At 35.5% G+C, this 27,069-nt stretch overlaps 1 protein-coding gene across 5 annotated transcripts in view; it reads right to left on the reverse strand.

Moving 5' to 3' along the window:
• The window catches only part of AP3B1 (adaptor related protein complex 3 subunit beta 1), a 159,520-nt gene that overhangs the window by 60,867 nt on the left and 71,584 nt on the right, over positions 1 to 27,069 (reverse strand). For 3 of the 5 annotated variants that reach the window (XM_037373273.1, XM_037373271.1, XM_037373276.1), the window contains exons 14-19: positions 21,404 to 21,513; positions 11,955 to 12,131; positions 6,489 to 6,675; positions 5,411 to 5,541; positions 3,094 to 3,205; positions 1,586 to 1,742 (exon numbers count right to left, since the gene is read on the reverse strand). In XM_037373273.1, the coding sequence (XP_037229170.1) occupies positions 1,586 to 1,742; positions 3,094 to 3,205; positions 5,411 to 5,541; positions 6,489 to 6,675; positions 11,955 to 12,131; positions 21,404 to 21,513 (874 nt within the window). The remainder of the gene's footprint in view (positions 1 to 1,585; positions 1,743 to 3,093; positions 3,206 to 5,410; positions 5,542 to 6,488; positions 6,676 to 11,954; positions 12,132 to 21,403; positions 21,514 to 27,069) is intronic. The other 2 variants (XM_037373272.1, XM_037373274.1) reach the window with 2 other exon arrangements.

Below are 27,069 nucleotides of genomic sequence, written 5' to 3' on the forward strand. Positions count from 1 at the left end.
CTCCTCCCAAGAACTTCCCAGGACTGAACTGCTAAATTAAATTTAATAAAAATTATTAAAAATCAACATTAACATTTAAGCCATGCTAATAATGTCTACCCGTGTAACTGAAGTGGAAATCACAACCCCCCCATTTTAGTCAAAAGCATTTTTTCTGAAAGCAGCAAACTTGAAGCTTGCAAAGTTAAAAATGAAACAAAAGTACACTTCACAAAAAGAGTCTAATGTAGCATATCTGATTGTTAAAATCATGGTGAAAAAGTAGGTACCATCAAAATTATGTTTCTAACATGACAACATTTAAAAACCTGTTTGAGGTCAATGAGCTAAACATAAAAATTCAGTAGCATATACTGTTAAAGTTTCTTTTTTATGATGTGTAACACAGGTACTGACAATTATCTATACTTCCTTCGTTGCCATTGAACAGAAGTTGTAGTTGGATCAACAAATAAGTTATAGTGAACCCATTATAAATGAAGTAGGTTGTTTTTCAAGAATTTATCTTTCGCTTAACTTTAGAACTAGATTTGAAGATTAAAAATGTTGCTTTGTTGTACATCAGCCAGTTTTGATGGGTAATCACTGTTTACCTTATTGCTTAAAATTTCAGATGTTATTCTAATGAAAAGAATTTACTGGTAACTAGCTTTTCAACTTTGCGATGATGAAAAGCCTGTATTAATTTAACCTACAGATTTCATTTGTTCTGAACAGGAAAAACAATATAAATCACTTTTAAAATCATTAAATCCTGACTTAAATTAATAAAGTCATAATTAGGGCATTATGCTGTGTTTGTTATGGAAGTGGCAAGGCGAGCTGCTTTAATTACTGTCTGTAATAAAAGGAGCAGAGTGCGTACTGTGCCCCAATCAGCGCTGTCAGCCACGACTGAGCTGAGCTGCAAACTCATCAAGTGAGCTGGCAGCAGACTACAGAGTAAAGGGTGACCATGTCTGCAGAGGCCACTTGCTGACAGCAGTGGAAGAAACAGATTCATACAATCCAAGGTATTAGCCCCAATTACTCAACATTTTAATGATACTTTAATACATGATAATGCTGTTGATAATGGGCAATCTTAAAAAGCACTAACACTTAAATATCTTATGACCGTTTCCCTTCACAGCCCTTGCCTCTAATACTTGGATCATAATCTTTTTAATATAACATTATTTAGAAAAATCAATTGTCTTAGTTACATAATGGCAAAGTGTTGAAGGACTTAATTTTAACTCTCAGCAAAATTGCTGCAAAAGGTAATTAAGTGTTTCACACAACTCTTTGATCACTTATTCAGCCTCCCAAGGTTACATCAATTTTCAGAAAGCCACCCAAGATTTTACTGAAGTCAGAAATTAATTCCAAATATAAGAGTAGTCTGACTAATGAAAATATGAATCCAGTTCATACACTGAGTATTACTAGCATGCCCTGAAACAGGAGATATCACTCCTTGGCCAATACACGCCAAAAAAGCCTAATTAAATGCTCAGCAAACTGTTCATAGGAAGAGTATTTAACAGCTAGCATCATGAAAAATTAAAACCATACATACAAAAACATACAAGTATATACTTACCTTTCAGCAGCAGCTCTAGATGTTTTCTTTGCAGTACTTTCTTTGCTGTCTGATTCACTGTTACTTGATTCTTCACTGGAAGAATAACTCCCACTACTCTCATCACTGCTGGTTTCCTCTTTATCTTCCTTCTCACTTTCACTGCCAGACGCACTCTCTAGAAGTAAAAAAAACTCTTACACAAGTTTTTCTAAGTATCTTACATAATTAGTATTTTAGGAATGCAAGTTTGTTGTAAATAAAACAATGTTTTAGTATTTTAAGATCCAATTGCAAGCTTTAGCATTATTTACCCTGTGTCAAAAAAAGGCAAGAAAATCACTTTAAACAAAAAAATTTTGTGAACATTAGGAGAAAGACCTGTCCTCTTCAGCCTACAGTATTATACTTTATCAAACTGGAAAGCCCAATAATAAATCAATTTCATGTGGATTCTTCAGAATTACATAACCCTATCAGGAGTTGGAGAAGACCTCAAATTCTCTAATCTATACATTCACTTAATTGCAAGATTATCTTTTCAACCAATTGCTTAATTAGATAATCTGGTTTTGAATACTGATAATAATGATGATTTCATCACTGATTTAAACAAATTATTAATCTTCTAATTAATCATATAGTTACCAAATATTCAAATATCTGCAGTGAATATGTTCTTTTCCTTCTTCAGAGATCATTAATTTCAGTGATATAATTCTTAAGCACTTCTGCATATTTCCTCCGTTTAGGAACAAGAGGGAAGAAGCTCCATATTCAGATTTTAAGGTGCTCCTCCTCCATTCAACTAGATACTGGTAATTCCTTTAAATCTCTAATGCTAATGGTACATGTGAACTATATTAACATCTACTGAAACACCTGTCTTGCGGAACTGTCTATCTGGCATTAAGCAGGAAACTGGTCAAAAGAACCTTTGCTCACTGACCCTGATAGGCAGCTGTCAGTTACCTACTCCATCATCACCCCCTTTACAATAAATAGAAAATGTCAGGTAGAACTTGAGAACAAGACTATAACACAATTTACTGAATAAACACCATGAAAGACTACACAGTTAAACAAGTTTGGCCATTTCTCAGCAGAGCAGCACACGCTGTCAAAATAGTACTTCACCAGCAATGAATTCCAAAAGACGCTCAAAACTTACAGTTCTCAACAACCAAGCATATGGACACTATTCCTGCAAAAAGTTATGTGCCTTTAGTTTAAAACAGTTACAAACTCTCACTACTCTTACTAGACTGAAAGCAGGATGAAAATGGCATGCCAGCATTTTAAACTGGAAAACAAAGGAAAATCTAATTAATCAATAAACACACAAGCCAAATCTGTAAAATTCAGTTATTGCACAGCTACAAAGGATGTAACATTTTCCCCAATTTCCTGATTTTATACATAGCTCTGTCTTTTTTTGAAATTTTTTCTGATTCTTTTTAAGTAGTGGCCAGTTCTGAAGATACAGTTCTCCAGGCAGCAGAGATGCAAGTTGCTTTCCAAACACCTACCTGATGTACTGGTACTGGCAGACTCACCTTCCTCCTCTTCTGATTCAGAGTAGAACTTTCCAGTAGGTTTCTCTTTCTTTGGCTTACCTCGAATTCCAGTCCATTCCTTTGCCTGTAAATAAATTTCAACTTACATTTACTTTTACAACCAGCAATACAAAAATATATACACAATGGCAAAGAAAAACACTGGCAGTACTAGTATTAAGCAGTTTCTAAATAAATCCTCTAAGCAAGTCAGGAGAAACTACAAAAATTCTTTTCCTTTACACAAATAGGGGAACTACAAGTTTTGTACATACCTATAAAAGGTGAGATATATCTATTAGAGAGTCTAGAAAAAGATTTACTAAGGCAGATTAAAAGCATCAGTAACCATAAATAAATTTCTATGCCAAAAGGATCTGAAGTCTGAGAGTTTTATCTCTAGATCCAGCTGAGTTTAGCCTACAACTAGAATGAAGGGTAAATACGGCTAGTCACAACCTTTATCATCCCAAGTTTTAAGGGGAAAACAGATGTGGACATACCAGGCAGTACAAGTTCCAACAGCCACAGAGGAATTACATTTCACTTCCTTTGCAGTTCTCCAAATATAAGTAATTCTTACCACCAAGAGAACACCAGAACATACTTTGGCCAAACTTCTTTTCTTTTTGTATTCCCCTATACTACTAGAGAAGCAGAAGAAAAACTCAGGACAGGAAAAAAAAAATAGGCAGACAACTATATCAATAGAGTAACAGAGGTCTGCCTCAGTGACTGCTCTGATCTGTAGTAAGACCAACCATTGACAGAGCTTTAACAGTGACCTGCAATGATGTACAGCTCTGGAGACACACTGGCTTCCTCTTAAACACCAAAAGCTACTAAAGCTTTGTAACGCTCCACCTAGCAACTGGTGTTTTAAAAAGCCAATATTCTTTTAGATATAAATGACAATTCAATTATGGATTGCAGCTTAAAAACTCAGCTTCACTCACATACACTGTGTAGGCACATGCGATATTAGAAGAAACACAAAATTAATGGTAATGAGACACTATCCAAATAAAATACTTGCAAAAACACATGAGGAAAGGATTTTCTTGTTTGTTTTGAGGTTTAAATGGTTTGAGGGAGATGTTTTCTACTATGTTATAGATGGATGATACTTCATTTGATCAATTACCTGCAATACTTTTTGTTGTTATGGTCAAAGGCACCTCTACAAATTCTTTCGTTCTAACCCTATCATTTATAATACCCCGTTTGAGCTGCTTTCTTTCAGATTCTCCCCATAACAGCTTGCAGAAGTTTGTACACAAACTCTACTCTTCCTGAAATGTATGTAAGAAGGCAGACAAGTAATATTTAAAGTACTGAGGAGAAATACTTGTTCTACCACGTTGCTGTTCACTGTTTTCTGCAAGTCACACCTATTTTTTAGAATTTTCTCTACCCATTCTATGCCTAACATCTTATATGCAAATTAATTCATGTATGATTTACTGTAGAAGCTGGCTCATGACAAGGACCATGTGCTTTTCTGGCTATACCTGTTACAACGACATACCTCTGGGAGCACCATCAGCACACTGTATTCCAATACATTTATATTTCTGTTACTGTTCAATAGCTTTCACTGACATTTAGTAGGACTCTGGTATGTGACGCATAAATCACAACTCAGTACCAGAACATGATTTTGCCTCCGAGTTTACAATCCAGTAACAAAAAGCTATTGGTAGCAGAAGATGAGCCTGTAATGTCAACAAATGACTAGTCCACTAATAGATGACATTTTCCTATTATAAACTTTCCTAATTCTCTACAAATGATCTGAAATGTAAACCCTATTTCTTCCAAACGTTATGCTTCAAAACATACATGATTTCCCCTCTCAACACTGCTTTTTGTTTATATTACTATTTTTTTCTGTTTAGACATGGATTTGTACATGAACAACCTCCACTCACCTCCTACTTCGGTAGTCCACCTACACTCACCATTAACAGCAATTAACACACTGCAGCACAGCAAATATAAGATGTATGAAATCAATAGTGAGATGGAGGGGAAAAAAGCCCATTTAATCCATGAGCAAAGCAGAAGTGGCCTACAGCTGATCCACTTCCCTCATTGAAAAGAAAAGAGCAAGCATTGTGTACATTTCTAAATGTTCTGTTTCCAAGCTAAAATAAGCAATGCAGACGATCACATGCATCAACATTTTTTAGTACAGCATACAGATTTTGTTTAAATACGTGTATTTTAGGCTAATATTCCACACCGACGACTGCCTTCAGCAAAGTTACTTTTAATGATGCTGACGTACCACCTCGGCTATGTCGACATTTCTCACAGAGGGGTCAGGCGCCACCCCTGGCCAGTCAGACAGTTCCAGGTAGCCGGTGGCTCGGCTGTTCAGTGTGTGAGACAAAGTGCCAAGCTGGAAATGATCCCGGTCTATTAAAAAAAAAAAGGGGGGAGGGGAGAAATACACAAACACCATGAGCTTTACCACAAAGAGCAATCTTAATCAGGGCTAAAGGTAATTGCCATTGTATTACCTCAAATGTCATGGAATAAATATAAACTAGGAAGCTCTTCATAGGTCAAAAAACTGATTTCAGTCCATAGATTACAATAATCTCCCCCATAATGGTCAATAAAAAAGCTAATCAGTCAGTGTGTTTAGAGGTGTTGCTCTGAAATGTAGCTTCTCTAAAAATTACTTTACTGTGAATATTAAGAATGACAGCACAGTTAAACAATCCATATACATGTCTTGGCACAAACACATCCAGAATTTTAATAGTTTTTCTTCAAAATGGAGCTCCTTTTAGAGCTTCAAAACTAGGACTAAGTAAGTATGAAAATTAAAATTGCAAATCATCACAATAACAGAGAATTTTTAATTAAGATAACCTGATAACCTTTTAATTTGAGAAGACAGGCAATGGTTCAGGGAAAATGCACAAGAAAAATTATGACTTTGTAGAAAAATAATAAGAGCCTAATCTATGGAGATTCAATTTATTTCAGATTCATAAAACATTTGCAATACTCACATTAACAATCTTCTATTAAAGTCCAGAAAAAAAGACTAGAGCCATTTTCCTAAATTGAAGAACATTTTTCCTCAAAAGACACACCTTCTGTTATTTAAATCAAATTAAAATCCACATGAATAGAAATTGATCAGTTTGTCAGGATTTATCATCAGAGAAATGCACTGTGTTTGCACCATGCAAACCTTGCTTGCTGAAAAGCAAATAAGCAAAGCCAGTACCCTTGCATATTAATCATTTGTATTTGCTAAGTGACACAATTTGTAAGCATATTTGAAATACAATAGGCTGCCACGTTCCTTTATACAATGAACATTTACCAAATGATTTTGGCAGTTATACCTTTAAAAGGAGACTCAAGCAATGGGGCAGGTTTCTGTGCCAGAAATATTTTTTTGGCATATTTGCTTAAAGCGCCACTCTTCTCATTCGGAACAATAAGCTGCCTAATAAATCTTGTACGGTCTCTGATGTCGTAGCTTTGATCATACTTGCTGAGATTTAATATGTACTGGGTAAGCAATTTTGTCTGTGGAAAAAAACAGGACAAGAACAGAATACAAGTTATTTATGATTATTGATAACTCTGGATAAACATATTTAAAGAGGTAATAAAAATGAATGGTTATGTCAAACAAATGTTGTTCCACTGGGAATATGCATTTCTAAAGCTGCAAATGGAATTCTGCAGCCAAAGCACATGTCCTCTTCTGTATTGGGGAGGTGAATGCTGAGTACTGAGAAGCAGCCATGTGCTAGATTATTAAACTGCTGAAGTGGAAAGAAAGGCATCATTAAAAAAATAATCATATATGGCAAACCCGCTGAAGGGTCTACGTGAGGATAATGAATGTGGAAATACAACTAAAAACATGGCACTCAAAACTTAATCGGAAAAATATGCAGGACATCAAAACATCAGAGGGTATTAGGGGGCTGGCAAACTGCTTCTGCTGAGGTGTGTTTTATGAAGAGATACTGTCCCTGGCATAAGCAGTGTCTGCACTCTGACTGCACTCAGTTACTTTATCCTGAATTATGACCCATTAAAGCAGACACATGAATCACTGAACTGGATTACTGCAAATTATTTGCAGTGCATTTAGCTGTTACTTTTTCATAAAAGCAAGCTGCTGATGCCCTCTAAAAACCAGGATAAAAGACTTCTTCCATTTTTTTCTTGAAGCTTAAAGCCTCCACTAATATCAGTCATTTATTTATTTATGTAAGAGAGCAACTTATATTATCACAGCTTTTGACAGCATAATAGGACTTCCTAATTTGATGTCTGAGAACATTAACACGTATTAAATAATTTTAATAATTCAGTTAAATTTTTAAAACAAGCAAACAAAAATTAATCAGGGAGACTTTCTGAGTATCTTAGAAATAATGCAGTATAACCAGAACAATAGTGCTGAACAGACTTGTATCCATTAGATACATTTGAGAAAGTATGCCACTTTCTTTATATACAAGCAAACAGGAAAAAGAGCAAAAATGATTTACCATTATAGGGAAATAAATTTTTAAATTTCAACTCAGAATGGATGAATAACACAGGGTTAAATATGTATTATCAAGGAGGATTTATTTTCTTTATGTAAAGAAACAACCTAGCATATATATCTTGTTTATCATGCTATTGTTGTAACAATAACAATTTCAATCACGTGAGCACAGAAGTATGTTAAAAAAAAACCCAGTCAATTTTGTTATGTATAATTTGCTAAGAAAAGTTCAGTTTAATAGTTTCCACCCTGAGGATGAAAGTGATATTCCAGAGACATAAAATTACTTTTCCAGAATATTAACTCCTGTAAATGAAATGCACAATAAACAAAAAATGGTTTTAATTGTAACCATATACAATGCAATGTATGCAAGTATTTCACAAAATACCATATGATACTAAAGATTTGAAGAAATTAGTCATATTGCATTAGAATAATACTACAAGCATAGTTAAAAAAACCTTTCAGTGAAACATTTTTCATTTCTTTTTTCTCTCTGATACCCAAGAATGGTTCTGTGAAAAGATACTTTTTCTCCCAAGGTACTGTCTCCCCTCTGGGAAAATTAAAACTTTCCCATATGTATTTCACAGCTTATTGGCAGCTATCTCTATATCAGGGTATAAAATTTTAAACAACTGCATCAGACAGAACATACGTAATCTGCACTCATGCAGGACTTATGCTGTTCAATCTAAATGGAATTGGAAGGGAGGGTTCCCAGGTAGCATGAATTAAACTAAATGAGGGATACCTCCTGCAGCCTTTGCCATCACTTCTCCTCTGTAAAACAAAACAAGACTCCCTGCTGTCATGGCAGAAAGCTCAGCAGACGGATCATAAAACACAGTGGTCTTTGCTTGTGAATTGCTATCGGGATGGGAAAAGCTGAGGGCCTTGCTATCATGGTGGGCACTTTTTCAGTGAGCATTGATGGAATTAGATAAAGAGTTGATCCTGAAAGACTACATTTTCTTTAATGGGATCATTTTCTCCAAGATCCTCTCCCTTTTTCTCCTCCCTTTCCCCTAAAATATCTTTTTCATATTGTCCAATAGATAAAGATACCACAAATTTATATGGAAGAATGCTCCGTGTCTGTAAGAAATGTCCTTGCAAGCATCATATATAGTATAAATAGTTTTTCATGAAAACAGCCAGGTTTTTTTCTTGTCTTATGGCAACACAACCAAACAGGTAGCAAAGCTTTTCTACATGGAGGTAGCTAATAGAAACAATTAATTCTAATTAAAAACAAAAAATAAACTAATGAATACACATCAGCTTTTCTAACAAAGGAATATCCTTAAGAAGCTGAAAATTATTTGAGCAAGCATGTTAATTTGTGAAATATGACAGAAACTGCACACCATGACTGCTTCACAGAACAGTAAGACAAAGTATTCTGATATACAATACATTTATTATCGTATGCCAACATTGCCTGTTATCTGGACATGCTCATTATATAGGACTAATATAATTTCTTTTTATCACCACACTGTTAGAATCTATTACTATTTTTTGCACATTTTGGTTTGGCTAATATGAAAAGTATACTTCAAGTGAGTCGTCTGTGGCAACAGTTCTATTTAAGAATTTAATGTCTATCCAATATTAGCAGCAATTAACCTTTTGGTAGATAACCACTTGAAAAAATTCATAATACGAGCATCAACAACAGATGAGGTTCTACAAAGGGAGAGGAAGAGCTATCTATCCACTCTTTGATACCATTAGCTTGCAGTAATTCTTCAGATAGACAAGATAAGGTTACTGTGCTAATGACATACCTATTTACACACTAGGACTACTCAGGACTTTTCCTCATGGGACTCCTACTGTGTTACACAACTGAAACACATCAAAATCACCTTATTCTTCCTGCTATATGCAAGAAACAGCTAAAGCAATTAGATGACATTTTTTTCTGTGTAACACTTTCTCTTGTATTAACTCCATTTAGACAGCTACCTAGCACATTCATAAGGTTTTTTTTATATCCCTAAGTGACGAAAAAAGGAAGGCAGTTTACCAAACAACACAGACAACCAGAGGAAAACCTGTTCTTATTACATATTTATGCAGATAGGATTGAACCTGAAACTCTTCCTTAAATTATAAGGAGCCTTTGAAAATTCATGGGGTTATCACAGGATTTAAAGGACACTGGAAATCCTTATAAAAAGTCCTGACTCTTAAAAAGCATTTCTCAGAATGTGCTGCATTAAGTATTTGAACATATGCCTAAGGAAATTATCAGCAAATAAAATAACACATTTATAGAAAGGGGGAAAATTTCAGTATCTGATGTCCTCCAGAATTTTGTGCTTTTCTCCAAGTAAGATTTAACAGATGAGTTTTACCTGCCTTTCCTTACCTGGGGGAAAGAGCACTTTTAATCTGTTTGGTTCGTGTTGAGTCTTTCTCGGGTATCCTACACTACTTTTCAATCAAGTGACATTGTATCTTTGAGATTTTCACAACTCCATTGACTTTGGATGAAATTGATAAAGGATTCAAAAAAAGTATAATGTGGTGGGGTAGGACATGGAGGGAGAAAACACGGGGTGAGGAGAGATGGACAGACTGACAACAGAGCAGTCAAGTGTACCAGATTTACCTTAAAAGTTTGAAAAATCAGATTGAAAAACGGCTGGACTTTTTAAGAATTGAATTCATTCCAGCAAGAAATGTTTTAATACTGAGTGAGTACAGTTACTTCTGGGAATAAGGACGTAGATACAGGAAGAGTATTGCCAGCTCCTACAGGCAAAACCATCACATTCTAGTTTGAAAGGAGCTTTGAATCAAGGCAAGTCATCAACCTACGCTGTTAGAATTTTGTATATGAATAGCTTGACCACTTGTTTTTCCATAACCTAAAACTAAGAGGAAAAGACCCTTTGATGAAATTCATCATTTAGGAGGCATCTCAAGGAGACAGCTTCTTCTGCTTTAGTATCATTACTGTATTTGAATTAAAGGGTTATGCATAACTTACAATAATGGTTTAAAATGTATTAAGATGTGAAACTGGGAAAAAAAAGCATCACAGAAATCATCATCTCCTTGTACGCAATGGATTTTTGTATGGTGTGGTTTGGAAATATTAGTGTAAAATTACAAAAATTATATGGAAAAGTAGTACATATTATGTTATGGGCCAAAAGGAGACAGCTTAGATATTGAAACCAATGTTTCTTTAGCTCAGTATTTCCATTAAGATGAACACTGACAGAAAGAAGTCACCTTTTGTTACTGCACCATTTTAGACTGTATAAGCAACAGGTAAGCATTCATTCTTATCTGAATGCATGGCAAGACAATTCATCTCCCGTGTGCCCTACAGAATAAAGTCTCAGACAGATCAAGTCTGCAGTTGGATATAGCTATCAATGAACAAGACAACACCACAGAGGTACAAGACCCTGTGCTGTCCAAGCTGTTGTAAACCAAATAGGTCTAGCAGCCCACGAAAGTGTATGCATCTCTGACAACATACTTCTACATTTTTTGATTTTATAATGTTTTAGAGAAATAATTGGAATGACAGTGAAAAATTAGTGTAAGATGCTACATCCCATAGCCAGAGTGTGACAAAGTTTATGGTGCTGTCATTGAGAAGAGTAAGGCAACTGCCACCTCTCACAGCTACTGTTTTCAGCTGCTTGGAGATCTAAGTTCACCTTTTTGTACTATTGTACAAAGTACTATTGTACTATTAGATTATCTTTGTTATTAGACATGATCAAAACTCACCCTCTCCACAAGGTAAAGTGAAACAGTAAGAAATACAGAAAAAGTGAAAGCAGTTACTATGTTAAAGATGAGCACTGATGAAAAGACATGACAAGGCCTTTTGCTGGCATCTCCTTTTAGAAATTCTGAACAAAAAATGAGAAACTTCTTGTTCAAATTGACAGTAATCCCTCAAAATTTCTGGTCTTAGATCCAGAAAAATGCAAATCACATTTGGAAAACCTCCTTTCTCATATCCTCATAATACAATTTACAAATCTCTTCTATTTATGTGAATTTAAAAAATCCAAAATTTCCCCAGTAAAAAGAGTGATCTCATCACTACATTCACTTTTACAATCCAGTGCATACTGAAAGACACATGGCCAGGTTTAGTCTGTTAGACTTCTTGAAAACTGATGTTCAACTTTTCTTCATAGAATAATAAGGACTAGTTTTGGTTACTTGCACAAAAGAAATCACTACTCATCTATACAGACTGTAAAAAACCTACTGTGACTCTAAGTATGTACACTTCTGAGTTTAAGCTTACCTGCTTTGAGTTAGTTAAATAGAGTTTTGCACCCAAATTTAAGATCTGCAGCTTTACAAGATCATCTTCGTTAGTGAAGCTCTTGGCTGTCTTTCTCAAAACATCAGGTGCGATCTTTGGGACTCGTTCACAGTACTCTCCAATGAGCCAGAGAATGCTGGCTCTGGCTACCGGAACCTAAGAAAACATTGGGCACTCTAAGTTAACACATTGACAAAGACTGCTTGTGTACTTGTATACATCTGTGTTCAGTAAAAAGTTAAAATACTGTTTAAAGACAATTGCCATGCAAGAAATACAGATAAAAATTAAATACTATTCAATACAGCCACTGTGGTAGATTCAATATTCATACAAATGTCAGATACAGACCCCGCCCCAAGAAACATCATTATGAGTTGACAAGACAAACAGAGAGGGTATGGAAAGAGAGGCACACAGAAGCAATCTGTTCATGTTCACAGTACAAGCTGGTGGCAGTTGGGAAGAGAATCCAAGCCTTCGAGGTGTGATTGGGAATTCTTGCCACCAGGTTATGCTAACCACCTCACTGAAACAGAACAGTGCTTTTCTGTGACCATATTCATACAGAAATGGTTTCCAACAATACAGCTTCCTTAAATCCCATCTACTTTAAAATCAAATTAATTTCTTTCAGACTAGTACTATCTTTCCTTCATTTTTATTTAAAATTTGGTGATAGTAAGATTCATATCTTTGCAAATGTCCAAGGCCAGTTGAACACAAAATTTCTGAGAGACAGGAGTTCAAAATTAGGGTTGTCAATTTCTGAATAGGACCTAGCCCCTTAACTAAAAACACTCTGACTGGAAACTTCACACAGGTCTTAATTGTTTTGAAGATACTTGACTCAAATAACTGGCAGTAGCAGTTTTCAGATAAACTCCCAGTGTACAGCACTGACTTCAAGAGCACAGTACAGTCACAGATGGAGGGGAAGCAAAACAGAAAAGCACAGAAGGAAACATAAGCTGATGCTCCACACCGTTTAGCTATAAGTAGTTAGGAATTAAATAATATACACACTCCCCTCAAAAGGTGAGCTAGTTTGTATTACCTAGTGGTCAAATTAAAAATTGTGTGTTACACACCTCCCTGAAAATATTCTCCTTCCTTGAGAGGAAGGAAGACAGTATGTAATGAGAAAATGATTGTAGGCAGAAGCATGTCTTGCATAGCATCTACAGACTCTGCTGTTCTCACGTTCTGTACAGACTCTTGTTCAACAGATGTTGAACTATTACAGAAAAAGCGTAACTGTTCCATCAAATGACACTGTATTTTAGAAAAAAGGAAAGCTTCCAACTGTAACTGCAATTTCAGCTAATTTAGCTGCTTTTGCTGAAAAAGTAAAAAACATTTGTACTAACACTTTCCATTACTCCCTACACTATACAGTGATCTTTTTCAATAAGCTTACACTTAACCCAGCATGAATTTTGCCTTTAGTAAGATACGCAGGAGAAACAAGCTTTAGAAATTCAACACTGTGGTTCTCAAAGCACTAATTCTTAGCATCTTTTATATATGTTTTAATTACTTTACTTTTCCAGCATATGTAGTTATTCATATATGAATAGCTATTTCTCTACCCTGTCTACACATAAAATTTCGAAGTACTGATTTCTAGTTACATTCATAAAAGTTAACAAATGCAAGCAAATGACCAAGGTTCAGGATAGCAATCCCCAAACTATGGTCCACAATCCCTAATAAATGGCCCACTAAACCGTAATAAAAAACCAGTAATTACGTTCACAAGAAATTTTAATGATTAATCACGCTTTACTGCTCCAAAAAGTCTGGGAACACCTTTGAAGGAAGTCAACTTGAAAATATCTTCCTCATACTTCACACTGTTGCAAATACATATTCCAACAGAAATACAAACAGGCATGTCATGGGGAAAACAGAGGATTGCCTCTGCTCAAAGAGAAAGCAACCAGATCATGTAAAGACAGAATATAAACATGGAGAAGATATTTAAGGTAGAGGTAACTATACTGAGAGTGGTATAATACAGGGATTTAACATACACAAATGCACTGATTGAGACACAGACTAACTTTTTGTGTGAACTGACAAAAAAATTAAACGGTTTTGGAACTTACAGTGTGAGAGAGGGGAACAAGCTACTGAATGACTGCTAAATATAAAAACTTTAAATGCAGTCAGAATATGCTTGCCTGTGCAATGGTAAGACTGATGTCATTACTGTACACTGATTTCAGAAGGGAAAGAGGTTATTTCTAATGTTCCAAAGGTTACACTGCATTAAGACCTCACTCCCAATCTATTATTTTAAATTGGGCTAAAGAATAGTAATTGAGTGGTACATTAAATTTTCCAGTATTGGAGCAGTTCAAGTTGCCTACTGTAGAGATAGGTACCTCTAAATAAGAATATATAGGCAACTTCAGATTTCAGTTATGCTAGATTTATTTTTCTAAAATATTTCATTACAGACTTGTTAAAATATTAGAATTCTACAAGAGATCACCAAGTACCACAGTTTGGGCAGCAGTCTGTTAGAAACATCCCTTTTTCTATTATTGACTTTTCATAAAGCAAAAATAGCTCACAGAGCAGACCAATGTCTGTAACGGTATTAATTATGAAAGACAAATATCACTATTGTACTTTTCCTAGTCAGGACTACACTTTAAAACCACAATGAAATATATTTAAATATATTTAAACAGTGTGCACTTAAGGACAGTGCTTTACTCTTTCAAGTTTTTTCCCAGTTAAAACGCAATTATTAATGAACTAGTCTTAGAATGTAAAATAAAGCCAATAAGTAAAGCCTAATTTGAAAAATAGTGACAACAGAAGACAGATGAAATTTCTCATGAGGATCTGCCTTTTAACAAGGTAGTTAGCTCCCTATGTAAATACAGTATGCATTAAACACAATTTTGTGCAACTAGAATCAACATCAATTAGAGAATTTTTGAATCAAACCCGGAGTGGAAGCCATTTTAATGAAAAGTGTATGTTGAACTGATGAACCCAATGTTTCTGTGTCACTGGATTCATATGGGGTCAAAATCACACAATATTTTCTGACTTCTTTTTCACTGTTCAAGTCTTCCAGCCGTCAACCATGTAATATCAAGTGCATGATCCTACAGCTGTTGTTTCCAGGCCATTCAAAACAGCAACCAAGAAACAAATCCACTTCTAGACCTTTATTGCCTTTTCCAGTAAGGCCTAAGTAGGGACCTTGAATTGATAAAAATGCAGGAAATAATACTTTCATTGTTCAGCCCTGCTCTGCATTATCCTCAAAGGCAAACAGGACTGTAAATTACTTTGCCTGATGTTTTATTCTGTATGCCCTGAGCAACTGGTTAAGTGCACTTTTTAAGCCTTAGTACCAGAAGGCAGTTTCTACTGCCATTTCAACCCATTACCTGTCTGGAGGAAAATAAATAAATGGTTAAAAAATAAAAAAAATAAAAAATCACCAGCCAGACCCTCTCCCCTCAAAGTAAGACTCTGGTTACTTACAGCAGTCAGTGAAAGATATTATAAAGATTTTACAGATCACTCAAAGCAGCACAATTCAAAACCTGTTGTAGTTATGACAAAACATACTAGGCTAAAAATTGCCAATTCTGGTTACCCACATTTGGCACAAATGACACTCAAATTGCAAATGAGGTCTAATTTTCTGCAACCAGAATAAAATTTACATAGCTAGCAATTATTTTATCTGGAATGAGAAATAGAAAGAAGGATTAAGTTGATGTGAAATGTGAGTGACAGCAAGAAGAAAAGGTACACAAGAAAGAATGGGAGTAAAAACAAGTGTTGGCTTTTTGTCTTCAAATGGTAGATCTTCAAGGACTTCTCCATCATTTGAACGCCTGCACATAAATTTCCTTTAAAAAAGTATCTCCACTGATGACTGCCACCTCTTATATAGTGTACAGGTTTCATTTAAACTGTATTTTATTCAAGCTGAATATTTGTGTCAAGTTCAGTGTACAGTGTCCCTGGACACAATATCCCAAATCCCATGTATTCCTCTCAACTTCTAAAATATTACATAGATATGAAAGCAAGTAAAAAAATATATTAAATTATGAAATTTTTTCATTAAGGCATTACTTACATGAAGGTTTAAAAATAAATTATTGAAGCGTATCCTAGGGAAAATAATGGGGCTAGAATGTGAAACTTGCAGAACTGAAATACATATGAACATCACACCTTGTGATACCTTCCCAACATTGAGCAAAAGCAGAACGTAAAGAAAGCAAGCTGCCTCTGCTGTGAAGCAATAACCAGTATTTATGTAGGAACAGTGCAGAGGAACTTAAGTTTGTTATTGTTGGATGAGCAGCGCCAAAACCCCCCAGCCTAGTTAATAAGAATCCCAACTAAAACCAGTAATTAGTAATTCCTAATTTCTTCCATAGGTGACATGTTTTCCCCCACGTATTAAGCTCTTCAAAGTTACATGCATCTATCTTATTTTTCCTCTAACTTCGCAACTCCTTATCCCATCAAGAAGTGTTCCTCCTCATCTCTAGATCAGAAAACCCTGAATTCCGACTTCTCTCATTCTTACTCATATTCTAGAAGAAACTAGGAAGAAGTCTGTAATGAAAACCAAGGATGTCAGAATTCACCAGCTATCAACAGAAAAAAAACATGTCTTAGCAATACTATAAAAGTCTGGAGCAAAATCACACCAGAACTGTAAGATTCCCATCGCCCAAGAAGAAATCACTACGGGGTACAATGTACCGTCATAATTTTTTTTTCTAAAAATAAAGAGGCTGAAACTAATTTGGAGATTACTGCAGCTTGTTTATATGAGGAAATACAGAAATGTAAAACACCATTGAGACGTTCTTACTCAGAGCTTATTCTTGTTAGGTTGATTTACATCCATTCATTGCTAAAATGAATTAAGATAAATCAAAAGAGGCATCGTTCAAAGGTAAAGAAGTATCTTGTGTTAATCCAGTTTAATCAATGCAGTCTAACCAATCCACTTTAAAATTTAACTCAGATTAAATCTGCAACTATTTGCACTTAAGACAAATTCTGGACCACAGGTGTTTTGAAGGGAAGATTTTCTAAAAGAGTAGACTATATGACACGTATTTGACAAGAGAATATTCTAAAAGCTTTTGAAAAATCCCCACAACATCATCTTTGAAATGTCATCCCTTACAGGCTGGAAAGGCACTCTCATGAATAAAAAAAGGACTAGGTAACAGAAAAGCAAAACCCCAGTTACAATGGAAGGAAATCATCAGATGTCCCACAGTGACCTATAGGGGAAAACATGCTGTACAACAGATTTGCAAGTAACCTAGAAGAGGGCTATCCAGGGAGGAGACAGTCTGCTGACATAAAATTATTCAAGGTAATCTAAACTAAAACAGAGCCTCAACTGTTGAAGACAACTTATTAAAAATGATGCAGAAGTGATGCAGCTGGCCTGAAACATTAGAAATAGGACTTAAAAATTCTACACATACTGATGGACCCCCAACTATTTCTAGGGAATATTTGCAAAGAACTGTAGAATTGTTTAGTCAATGCTCTGCAGAACTCAAAAGGCAGACAGCACCAGGAAAGTGAGATCAAAAAGTACACAGCAAGTAATACTACATCACTGAGTAAAATTTCTCCTTTGCACTCTATTTATTGTGCAAATTTCTGGTGAGCCCACCTCAAAACCCACACAAGTATCAGGCAAGACAAAGAGAAGAGGGAAAGGCTGATGAGAGCTATGGAATATAAGGAGAGATTAGGAGTTTTACATTAGTAAGTGTGATGACGTGGACAGCAAACTCAAGCTTCCAGTCAGCACCTGAGAAATGTACATTGGAGGTGCAACACGATGAACTTGCCCTTACCTTTTAATTTTTCTCCCTTAAAGCACCAGTTTTTGGTGCTCCTGAAGGTAAGACTACTCTATTAAGAGGACTTTTGGACTCAGCCTTCAAGAGGTATCATCCTTCTTTCAACAGCCCTTTCCCACATGCATATTTTTGGAAGTCCTGTCACTCTTAACAATACACATAAAACTAATTAAGCCTACCTCAGGGTGAACACCTAGCACAAACTAGCACTGCTTAGATCTCTGGCCCACTACTTAGCAAGTCACTAAACTGTGAAGCATGATGATGTTATTAATACATTACCAGCCAAAAGTAAACATATTTGATTTAAAAAAAATGGAAGTTTAAAGAGACCAGTTATTCTCTTGTTTAATGTCTTCATAACACCATCAGATATGCATTTCTTAGTTACAACTCTTGCAATGTGTGTAGGAAAGGAGCTGGAATAGAGCTAGACAGAGCTGTACTATGCACAGATCTAGGTACTCAACAAATACCGGACACAAAAAAGATCTCATACATCTTTGTCTGGGCACACCTGTGATAAGTTTAAGGTACAAACAATAACATACAAAAACAAAGGAAGAAATTAAGCACCCTTTTCAGATATGTAAGAAACAATCAATTAAAGGGCAAACTGATATGGATCTAGTCCTAAATGTTACTGTAAATGACAATCACTAGTCTACTAGCTTTCAATTGAACTTCCTAATATTTCCCATAGTTGGTCAGATACATTTAGCTTACTATTCATCCTATCACTTTCTAAATGGCTTCCATAGGTGAAGAAGATGAAAACAAGAATGAGCAAATTTCAGATTGTATGACCTGAAAGAAACATTGCTACAACAGACTTTGAGGCATCTCATCATTGATAATTATTGTCTCAGGCTAACACAAATGAAATTTATAACAATATGAATGAAATAAATGCAGGCACCAACTCAAAAATTTATTCTATTCAGTTACACCAATTTTGTTTAGTTTAGTGCTACATGTTCCTCATTTACCTAAACTAAATCATGACAGAACCACCAAAAAGTTTGTTTTTACCTTATGTGCTTTTCTATTTAATTGTATTTAATTCTGTTCATGCTTTCAGTTGTGTTTTACATAGCATTAAATTAATTTCAACTCTAAGAAACACCAAAGAATTTCTTTGCCCACACTCTTCCAGCCTCCAGTTACTTTCAAGTTCATTCAACACCGTATCATTTGGCTGCTTCTCCTATGTCCAAATGCAAGAGTTCTTTAAAGATAGTGGTATGTTCTTGCATAGAGGAACAGGGTAAGTCCCTCAAGTTTCAACCCCAAATCAAAACTGAGCCCAGAAAAACCTTCCCCAACAGAAGAGGTCAGGGAGAAAAAAAAAAAATCTGTGTAAAATATGTGTGCACAAAAGTGTGTGTGTATGTATGTATATTGTATGTCAATGTAAATAAGGGTCAAGAATCCTTGCTTTGTGTCTCTCTCTTACAGTAGACAAAAATCAAGGCAACTGTGTCATGTCATCTCACAACCACTCTTGCCATATTAAGAACAGTGTTTAAAACACACATGCAGATCTCAGGAATTCCAGTAATGCTTTATTAAATGTTTAAATGTCAAACTCACATCCTCAGTAATTATATAATCCAAATACCACCTTCCTAAATGTGTAAAAATACACTTATCCTTTTCAGAAGTGTCTGAAGGGGTTTGGGGGTGGGCCTAGATGACCTTCAAAGGTCCCTTCCAACCCAAACCATTCTGTGATACAGTGATTCTGTGAAAGAAAGCATCCATGTTCAAATAAAACAGGTGCAAGTTATTTCAGGATAATGATATGGCATTCAAATTATAAATATGAACTTCTTCCAAATTTATTATTTAACCCAAAGTCCTAAACATACTGAGGAAGATAAATTTCTGTAGGTTATTATTAAAAAATTACAGGGAAAAAAGTAAAATAAGATGTACAGCAACTATCCTGGAGAGCCTACAGCATCATTATCACTGCTTCCTTCTTGAATAAGCACCATAATTCAGATTTTGATTCTGATTTTTAGCTTATTCCTGTAACTGCTCTGTTCCACAGACTGTTCTACTACTACTTACCATTTTCTGATACTTTGACCAACCTCATTACTGGAGAACAGGAGTACATCAAAATAGTTCAAGTACTACATGCCTCCCCCCCCCGCCTCCCCTTACTTCACTTGAAAAAGGATTTTCTTTTTTAAAAAATTAATCCCATATCCCTGTATTTAAAACTTGAAGTATTTACTCAGAAGTATTAATTGTAAAAAATAGCTACAAAACTCTTAAGTGTTAAACAGAATATTTAGAAAACAACTATTTTCTCTTATACAATACGTGGAAATAAGATGACAAACTAATTTGGTAAAGTGCCAGAAGATGTATATAATAAGATTATACACAGCTCATGAGATTGTAATTATCAATCAAAATATTGCACAGATTTTCTGGAAACACAGGTGATTGTTGTCAAATAGGTAATACATATTTGACATGCAATTAGCAGCAGTGTCTTATGGCCTCTTTTGGTTCTGGATACGATCAATCCAGTAGAACTGTATTTTCTTTACATCTGTTAAGTAGTCTGACCATCAACTTTTAGCGATCAAAAGACTTATTTGTTTAATCTGTTTAGTGAGTATGAATGGAAAAGACCACATTTCCCTTTTCCTTTAATATTCCGAACTTTGCCAAATTCAACTATGGAAATTAGAAGATTCAATGATTTATAAACTATTTACTTCTCCATCATCAATAAATGTGTAATTATATGAAACTGAACAGTCCTATTTATAGCATCTACAGAAAAATAATTATTGGCAGATTAAAATCTGTCACCTTTAGGGTATGATGCAATAGGTCGCTAATGGTCTTCAGCCCTACACTATAATTTAGGACAGACTACTAAATGTTTTATCAATAACTGGGACTGTGAGGAGAATCTGGCAAGTAAATATTGACATACCTAAATGTCAATTTAACCTAAGGATAGATAATAGGCCATAATGCAAATATTACTTTTAAAAATGCCACGAACTCTTACATACTCAGAAGATAAAAATGTCACTTAAAGAAACACTGCAACACTCACATTGGCATGTCTGGTATCATGGAAAGGTCAGGTGATTTAGGGCTAGGAAAAAAGATTCAGCATAAACTTCTTCAAACCCAAGCCCAGATCAGTAAGACAACAGGCTGAAAATCCTCAAGTTAAGTACTGCTTTGCCCTTATTTATATTTCAGCATACCCAGTCCATATTCTAAACCTGCTGTTCATCTTCGCGCCATGGTACTAGCAATACTCAACGTTTCCAGGGATGTCTTTCAAATAGCTTCCCAGATCTAAGGCACAAAATGATGCCATCTGATAGCTTCTATTTCCTCTTCATTAAGATAATGAAAAATTGTATTTTATGTAAAAAAAAATATTATGTAGTATTTCTCTAATAGATCTATTTCCATTTATGGCCCTAATTCAAAGGAGATGGTGTGATTTTTATCAGTGAACAAGGAAAATAAAAGACACTGTGCACAAATACTCACCGTGATGTTATCCAAGAGTTTGGCCATATGCTTAATAATTTCACCATGGTTTGCTGGCTGTGTTTGCAGCAGTTTCTTAATGACAACAACACTTTCAGCAACTACAATTTCTGTTTTAAACAAAACAAATGATTAGTTTAAAAATCATTTATGCAAATGCAAAAGCAACAAATTATTGATTGTAAAAGATGTTATTAGCTTTCAAAATATGCTTTGTAGAACTGAATTCTGTTTACTTAGTAACAAAGATATAAACCCCTCCAATAAATAATAGAAGTTCAGCTTCCAGAATCAACTTAAAAGCAGCAAAAAGATGACCGAGGAATTTTCTACATGTAAAAATATCATCCTCTTACATACTTTTTTTGAAATTGCCTTTTAGTAATGCTGCACTTTGTATTTTTCATTTTCAAATTGAGGAACAGCATGAAAAAACATCTGCTTTTCATTAAAATTATTATTCATAACTAATTTGCTGTCTGCATTAAAAACACAAACACTTTAATTTTCAAAGAAGTATACAATGCTAGAAGTAACAGGTCATTCATGAACAACAGCAATATCTAAACATCTCTCTTGCACACTTTCACCTTCTAAACAGTATCTCTCAGGTTTGTAACCCAATCTCCAGTACATTCAAATGAAGCTTCTAAATAGCAAGCTGTTGTAAGATTTATGCCAAAGTCATGCATTGGAGTACTTAACTACTGTAACAAGTAACATCCACAGCCTGATCAACTTGTATGAAATGTACAATTTTTGAAGCTAAAAAAGATCACTGGTGCAGAGGTAAGCTTCTATGCAAGAGTAAACATATGCTGTAAGGAAAGACGAAGGAAAGTCAAACACAGCCAAAGCTGAAATCAAAACAAAGACTACTGTAAGAGTTCAACATAATTCTAATTTTCATCTATACTACAAAAAAGGAGTGAACTATTTCTCCTCAACTATTAATACTTAAAAAAAAGAAAAAGCCTAACTACCATTAGTAGACTACCTACTAAAAAAAAAAAGCTAACTAGAAAAAGCCTAGCTACCATTTAAATATCATTAAATATCACACACATACTGATACATTTCAAGAGTTAATCTGACACATAGGCCACTCATCCAGCAATCAAGCAAGCTGAAGTTTCAAAAGAACGGTGTGGGGATAAGAGCTCTAAATTTCTTTTTTGTTTTGTTTTTAGAAAGAAAACTTCTTTATGGAGAAAGGCTTTTCAAAAGCTCCGAGTATGCATCATTATGCCATAAGCCTCTGCAATGCTTAAATTTTAGCTTGCAGCTTTTTGTGTCATCCTTTATTTGACACGGCATCTCACTCATTTTTCCAGGCTATTTTCCAAGGTTAACATGTCTAGTTCACGTATGTCGAGGTCTTCTACAATCCTACAGATCGATTTGATTTAGATTATGTTTTGCCAGATATTAAAACAAGATGGTAATTCTCAAAATTTTAAAAATACAATCTGGAATATTTAGAGTGGGGGACATTGCAAAGACAACCTTGATCATTAGATGTTTTCTGATACTACTCATTCATTAGCAAAATAAAACTGAACCCCAAAAACTGAGTGGACATGAAGTCATTATTAAAAACATTTGTTGAGAATGTAGAACTAACTGACCATGATAAAATGAAGTGCAGTACATGAAGTGTCACCATAGGAACTACTTTAATGCAATCTGTGGGAGCAAATTTAAAGAACTGAACCAAAACTGTAAGCAAGTAAATTAGTATGGTTCCTTTCACAGGAGTCTGGATACCAAAAAAATACAAGCAAAAGCAAAATGATTTTGTATTAGAATAAGGACTGACACAGTCCAGATAAAAAGAGAGGCTCTTTAAAGCCTGCTGTGCACACATGAAGATTCCCAAAAATAAGCTGAAATAAAACATGCATTTAGATCCAAAGACAACACAAACAACCCACCCACAAAAGGGGAAGATAACATTGGCATTCTGAACAGGCAGGAAAAAATCTTAAAACATAACTGCTAGAATTATCAAAGAAAAAGTGCATACAAGGCAACGATAAATGGACACAAGAATTTCAAAACAGAGTACAAATTCTATGATATCTAAAGGGTCACAAAAAGTAAATTGAACTCTTAAAGACTAAATGCCACAGAGAATCTGATCAGGACTGCCTTTACCAATAAAGATGACTACAAGAGGTATCACTAGGATTTTCATGAGTCATAGTAAAAATATTAGTATCATATTCACTGCTAGTTTTCTTCAAACAATTCTGAAGCAATATGGAAATGGCTACTCTGAGTAGGATAATCTCTGAAAACTCTGGAGTTTGATGACTTATCAAAAACCTAAAATATATTCAGTCATATGTTTCATTTTGCCACATAATGATGTATACAAAAAATTAACAACGTAGTGGAGAGTAACAAGTGGGTACTGAATTACAGACTTTTTTTTGTAATTGACAATTTGGCCACATTGTAACAGAAACTGAGAAAAAGACCTTCGTGAGGAGTGTATTATCAGAGAAATTCAGAAGCTGCATTCTGAAACACCACATTTGATCCCATTGATGTTGAGTCAAATTTTCTTCCAGCTACATTAACCGATAATTGCAGAAACTGGAACATGTGACTGAAGATCAGTAATTTATCCAAAAATCTATTGTTTGTATAATCACTGTTTCTAAAAGCAGCAAAACTGCATCAACTGTTTTTGGAAGGAATATACCAACTGAATCCCATAGCAAGGCTGTACAAGTGATTAAGTGCACCCTCACCAGATCTGCAGATGACACCAAGCTGAGTGGTGAGGCTGACACACCAGAGATGAGATGCCATCCAGAGGGACCTGGTCAAGCTTGAGAAGTGGGCCCATGTGAATCTCAGGAGGCTCAACAAGGCCAAATGTAAGGTCCTGTACCTGGGTTAGGGCAAACCCTGGCACCAATACAGGCGGTGGCATGAAGGGATTGAGAGCAGCCCTGAAGAGAAGGACTTGGTACCGGTGGATGAAAAGCTGGATATGAGCCAGCAACCTGCACTTGCAGCCCCAAAAACCAAGCGTATCCCAGGCTGCATCACCAGAAGCGTGGACAGCAGGTTGAGGGAGGTGATTCTGCCCCTCTAATCTGCTCTGGTGAGACCCCCACCTGGAGTACCACGTTCAACTCTTTAGTCCTCAGCACATGAAAGATGTGGACCTGTTGGAGAGAGAGGTTCCAGAGGAAGGACACAAAAATGATCAGAGGGATGGAGCACCTCTCCTATGAGGAAAGGCTGAGGGAGCTGGGGTTGTTCAGCTTGGAGAAGGCTCCAGGGTGAACTTACTGCAGCCTTTCAATACTTCAAGGGGGCTTATAAGAAAGATGGGGACAGCCTTTTTAGTAGGGCTTGTAGTGATAGCACGAGGGGTAATGGTTTTAAACTAAAAGAAGGTAGATATAGATTAGACACTAGGAAGACTTTTTTTTACTGTGAGAGTGGTGAGACAGTGTTAGAGGTTGCCCAGAGAGCTGGTAACCCCATCCCCAGAAACATTCAAGGTCAGATTAGATGGGGCTCTGAGCAACCTGATCTAGTTGAAGATGTCCCTTCTCACTGCAGAGGGGTTGGATTAGATGACCTTTAAAGGTCCCTTTCAACCAAACCGTTTTATAATTTATGATTATTTGGGTTCTTAAAACGTTATCCAAATGGTTAAAACTAAGGCTAAAAGGCAATTATTAGAGCTAAGTATCCAGAAAATATTTAAGTTTCTGCTTTTCAGAACTGTCTGAAGTCTAAGGTAAAATTTTAGCTGATAAATTTTTCCACCCTTATAAGTAACAGAACTCTGACACCACAGTAATACATATAAACTAACACTATGACGAGTTGATTTTCTTCTACCTCATTCTAAGAGTAATTACAATAGATAGGTAGTAGTTACCTGACTTATTAACAGTTCCAGTGATTTTACTACCTGTGTGTTCAAATTTGGATAGACTGAAGGCAAAAAATTTGTTTTAGTTGTATATCCTACAATGTGCTTTACATTCAAGCTGCAACTTTCAACAGAAAATAAGTCACCCATCTGAGAAAAACCCGAAGGATCTCTAGTATATACAGCACAGACACAAAAAAGATTTCCTATAATCTCATCTGTCTCTTACGTCTAAAACAACTTCTATGTCATAGTGGGACCACTGGTCAGTTGAAATTATCAAGACAACTGCTTAAAGGAAATGCATCAGTCAAATGCCAAATGTCACACCAAAGAGACAAAATAACTTTTCATTTTGTACCTCCTTCGGCAGATGAAAAAGGAAAATAATTCTCAGCCCTCAACATGGCCTCCAGAAACAAGGCTCTGGGGAAGTCAATAACTGCCCTTGGAATTTTTTGTATATTTATGAGTGCTTTGTTTAAAGTCAAATTTCCCCTGCTCAAGGAAGCTGGGAGCTGTGGTAAAAAAAAAATAAAAAAATTGAATCACAGAAGCACATGCGAAACTAGAGAGTTCAATGATCAGACACTCAAAAGGGCTCTGTGAAGAGTTATCCCAGCTGGACTCCTGAAGAGATTGTTTTGTGTAATGACACACTACCTTTCAGCACCCAAGTTCCAGAATGATTAATGGCAGCTCCTGTGCCAGATACAGCCAAGATATCTTGGCTGTTGGGTTGTACCTACAGCAAAGGCCTTTCCAGAACAACAGTGTAGAATTACAAGGTGGTTTTGCAACAAGCTTGTTCTTCAGGATCCTATTTTTTTTGGTAGAGTTTAATTTTGCCACCTCTCTTCTGCACTCCAGTGAGTTCTCCATATTAAGAAAAAGTGCAGAGAAAGCAGAGCCAAGTCTGCTTTCAGGGACCTCTGAACCTGCTGGATTTACCCTCTTGGGCTTTACACTACGCAAAGACAGCAGAACTGCTTTCAGGCTTTGAACAACATGGAAGAAGGAGCACGGCAAACAAATTGCACACTTTAAGGGTGAAAGTTGGAGGAAAGCAAGATTAACCAAGACTCTTAAATCTATTCTCCTACACAGGCTAAATCTCTTTTTTTCTCCCTTACTATGCCCCAAACTCTTTTTACGTTTAGTAAGCTGTGACTATCAGTAATTTCCTGCAACCTCAGGAAAGGTACCATGTAAATTATGCCATTCTATTCATTCTTTGAAAGAAGGAATAAAGACACTGCAGCTATGGTAAAGCAATTTGCCAGCTGCCAGGTTTAAAAGATCTTCAATATATCCTTTGCAGTCTTTCAGAACAGTAAGCACAAGACGATAATTTTATTTGCTAGACAACTACTTAGAAACAGTCAAGAAAACTAATCTTGTTGAGACAGACCTCTGTATACATTCACGTGCATGTGTGTGTGTGTGTGTATATGGAATTACTTTAAAGAAAATATTAAATTGAGAAGCTATGGCAAAAAAAAAAATGTTTTCTCCTCTTGGTTCCTTCTTAGCAAAAAGAAGAACACAGACAAGAAAATGGAAAGGATTATTAAGTAAGAAACTCTGTATTCTGAAGTGATAGTTGTATTATTTTATTTAAGACTGAAAAAACATGAGGATTTGTACATGCTGAAAGGACCCTACTGATTAAGAAGATGTTAGTAGAATTAAGCAGAACCAAGAACAAGTTCTAAAGCCTGTATTTTTAATACGGTCATTGCTGAATATAATACAAAAAGGT

The sequence above is a fragment of the Falco rusticolus genome, chromosome Z (assembly GCF_015220075.1).
Source record: "Falco rusticolus isolate bFalRus1 chromosome Z, bFalRus1.pri, whole genome shotgun sequence".
NCBI lineage: Eukaryota > Metazoa > Chordata > Aves > Falconiformes > Falconidae > Falco > Falco rusticolus.